Source organism: Triticum aestivum, chromosome 7A (genome assembly GCF_018294505.1).
Source record: "Triticum aestivum cultivar Chinese Spring chromosome 7A, IWGSC CS RefSeq v2.1, whole genome shotgun sequence".
In the NCBI taxonomy this organism is placed as follows: Eukaryota; Viridiplantae; Streptophyta; class Magnoliopsida; order Poales; family Poaceae; genus Triticum; species Triticum aestivum.
In genome coordinates this window covers 731,019,141-731,022,569 of record NC_057812.1, presented here as the reverse complement: position 1 = coordinate 731,022,569, position 3,429 = coordinate 731,019,141, and the positions used below count along the sequence as shown (strand labels likewise).

At 54.9% G+C, this 3,429-nt stretch overlaps 1 protein-coding gene across 1 annotated transcript; it reads right to left on the bottom strand.

Annotated features, from left to right (window-relative positions):
- Positions 1–653: 653 nt before the first annotated feature.
- On the bottom strand, positions 654–2,946 carry LOC123149782 (glycosyltransferase family 92 protein Os08g0121900). The gene has a single exon (XM_044569517.1). It carries the CDS (start codon positions 2,759–2,761, stop codon positions 1,022–1,024), a length of 1,740 nt encoding a protein of 579 aa, XP_044425452.1. The 5' UTR covers positions 2,762–2,946; the 3' UTR covers positions 654–1,021.
- Between the last annotated feature and the right edge of the window lie 483 nt (positions 2,947–3,429).

The window sequence follows — 3,429 nt, the reverse complement described above, 5'->3', positions numbered from 1 at the left end:
GTAGCTACCCACGAGAATTGGTTCACTCAATATGTACATCCAAGAAATTAAGATGTTTAATGCAAAACCCGTTTTTCACATTGTTGTGTTTAAATATTTATTGCGATAGTTGCTCGTATTGCATACTTCCTCCCTTTCAAATCAACTCAAGCTTTAGCTTTGTCCTAAGCTATTCTTTTTAGATTTGACTGAGTCCATAAAAGAATATATCAACATAACCCCAAATAAGTTTCATCAACAGATAAAAATAATTTAATGTTTATGTATAAGAGGTAAGTCAATAAAGGTTGCTTTCTTTCATTCTCATCTAGCCGTTATAATTCTTAGAACCTGGCACCAGTGCGACCCTTTTAAGCTGCAAATGGGCTGTCCCGAATCACAACTTGTTTGTTCTTTTTGTGCACTTCAAGTTACATACCAATATGCACAAATTGGGATCGAATGATCTCTTGAAAGGCCCTCCTTTGCATCTCAATGCCTTTTGGAAAGCAGTTTCTTTTTGGCATAGAATTCTGAATTATCGGAGAATTGTCCTTTGGTGGAAAGTTAAGGATGCCCTCTCTAACTAGGTAAATTTCACATACAAAATTACACATCATATATATGGTGGCCACAACAAATGTTGCCAAGAAAAGTGACAGAAGAAGTCGTGATGCGATGAAAACCAGGACACACTTTGTATCTTGTATATAGAATAATATATGTTGTTAACACAGTATTGTTTTTGACAATTGCTTGGTGGAGCAACCTATGACCATTAGCTGTTACAAACTGCCCTCTCAAGCAATCCTGCTGGAGAAAAAAGAAGTACCTGCCTTGCCCAGATCATGGCAAGCAAGCACATATCCATCAACAGAATATACTATATATGTTCAAAACCAAGCAACCTTTTGTACAAGAAAGGGACCGTGCCCTATAGTTCCTAACCCAACAATGTTTGTACAATTATGTCTTGAAAGAATCAGTGTTTGTTCTGCTGTATCCTAATCTTCTTCTTGGTTTGTACACTGCAATGCATCAGCTACGATGAGCTTATGATGTGTCCTACAGTAGTGAGATTGTTCCCGAACCCAACGCCAAACCATCTTCGGGTCGCGTCGTGGAGCAGAGTATCATTCACCTCGCAAAACTTCTTCGTCCAACCGACCGGCTCGACCGCCTCGAAACCCAGGCCGGGGGTCCGGTCCTTGGACTGAAGGTTCACCGGGTCGGTCCAGTCCGCCACGTACGTCGACACCCGGCGCCTGAACTTGACCTTGAACTCCTCCCAAGCTTGGTACTTGTAGTGGTTCACGCGGACCCGCTTGCTCCACTCGACCCGGAACCCGGGCCGGAGCGTGAAGTGATGGATCGAGTTGAGCAGCGTGTCGTCCGCCGCGTCGAGCCGGAGCAACGACTTGTGCCGCTCCTCGGCTCGCCTCCGGCACGTGTAGCCTTGGGTGACCCCTTCTTTCGGGTTCGCGCTATGACCGGAAGGTCCAAAATCGGCGCACCTCATCGACACCCGGCCCACGTCCGGCTCGACCGATGATACGATCGACCGGAGCATGGATTCGGTGGGGGCCTCCGACTGGTTCCATCTCGGGGAGAAGATGAACTCGTCGACGTCGACGAAGGCCACCCACTCGCACCAATCTCGGAGCGCTGCGGCGCCGTGGGAGAACCCGGCCTCCTGGGCCTTGGCCCACGGCCATGTCACGGTGGTGATGTTGTACCCGGCTGAGTTGAGCTGGTGGACCTGGTCTGCCAGGTCGTCCTCGCTCCCGTTGTCGTAGAGGTAGAACCGGTCCACGCCTATGGCCGCGTGGTACACCACCCACTCCGGCAGGAACTTGGCCACGTCGCGGACCATGGTGCAGGCGCAGATCAGCTTCCTCTCCGGCGCCGGCGTCGATGACGAGCCAGAGCGCGGCGGGCTGTAGACGGCCAGGGACGGGAGGGGATCCTCGCCGGCGGCGGCGAGCGTGACGCGGAGCTCCTGCGATGCGGCGGTCGACGGCGGAGGCGGGCACCGGAAGACCTGCTGCGCCGACGTGGCCGCGGGGAGCGAGGCCACGACGGCGTCACCGGCGCCGGCACCCCCGCGGCGGTAGTACACGCATCGGATATCAGAGGCCGCGCGGTTCACGCCTTGCCGCGGGTTGACTCCCTTGCCGAAGACGAGCACGTCGCCGCCGTGGACCACCGCGGACTCGTACACCAGCCGGCTGCTCCACCTCAGAATCTCGGGGGATTTGCCACCACTGGTGGCGGTACTAACCTTCGACGACGACGACGACGACGAGATCACGAGCCGTGGCGCGCGGAGCCGCCTCTGCCTGCGCGCCGGCACGGGCACGACGCAGAGGTACGCGCGGCGTCCGGACGCCGGCAGCCTCCCGAGCGTGCGCGCCAGGGACGACGCGCCGCGGCCGAACGCGCACGTCGCGTTCCCTCCAACGTCGTCCTGGGCGCCGGGGCGGAGCAAGACGAGCACCTCCCAGTCCGGCAGCAGCACGGCCTCAGTCTCCAACGGCGGCGACCGCGACTTCCGGCCGGCTGCGGGCGTGGCGGTCGCAGTAGTCCCTTTGACGGCGCCGAGGCGGACGTGCAGCCGGCGGGGCTGGACGAGCTGGAGCGCGCGCGCGGGCGCGGCGAGCAGGCCGGCGGGGTCGACCCGGCTGAAGCAGAGGACCGCGGCGAGCGACATGGCGACGGCCGCGGCGGCGATCAGCAGGCGGCACCGCGCCACGGCGTGCCGCCGGCGCGCGTGCAGCTGCATGGCCGCCAGCGTCGGCGGCAGCGGCGACGACGGGGATAAGGGACGATCGACGGACGCGGCAGCTACCGGCCGCGGCAGCAACAGAGCAAAAAACGAACGGACTCTTCCGGCCGGTAGTCAGAGGCCGTTCCCCTCGGGTTATATACGTGGCATTGACTGGAGGGCGCCGTCCGGCGGCGATAGTTTGAGTTGGAAGCGGTTGATTAGTTTAGGAAAGCTCGACTAAGCCTACATAATTATAGCAACAAACGCTGCGATGGAAACGAGATAAGACGTAGATAAAGGAGGAAACGCAACCAAGTTTTGAGAGTCCTCCGCGACCACACTCTGTTTTGAAAAAAATTGCAGTTGCCTAGGAGTATTTATTTACAAACTCCTCTAAAACAAGTTTATTTACAAACTTTTCCCTAAAAAAAAGATTACTCCATTTGTGTGAATAAAACAAATCCATTTGTGTGACTAGGGGACGGGGAGTGCTTTTAAAATTTACAAGCTGTCTCTTGTACTCTTCTTCCTCGTTTCAACCATCTTTTGACTGATCTAGATGTTGGCTTTGTCGCCTGGGGATTGGTTCTTGGATCACTCACGCCATTTAGAGTATAAAGTAGTTCAATAACACATGCCTTTGAGTGACTCTAAACAAAAGATATACTAACATCAAAATGTAA

Excerpts from the sequence above, each read along its gene's own strand:
- LOC123149782 (XM_044569517.1), bottom strand. The coding sequence starts at position 2,761 with ATGCAGCTGCACGCGCGCCGGCGGCACGCCGTGGCGCGGTGCCGCCTG.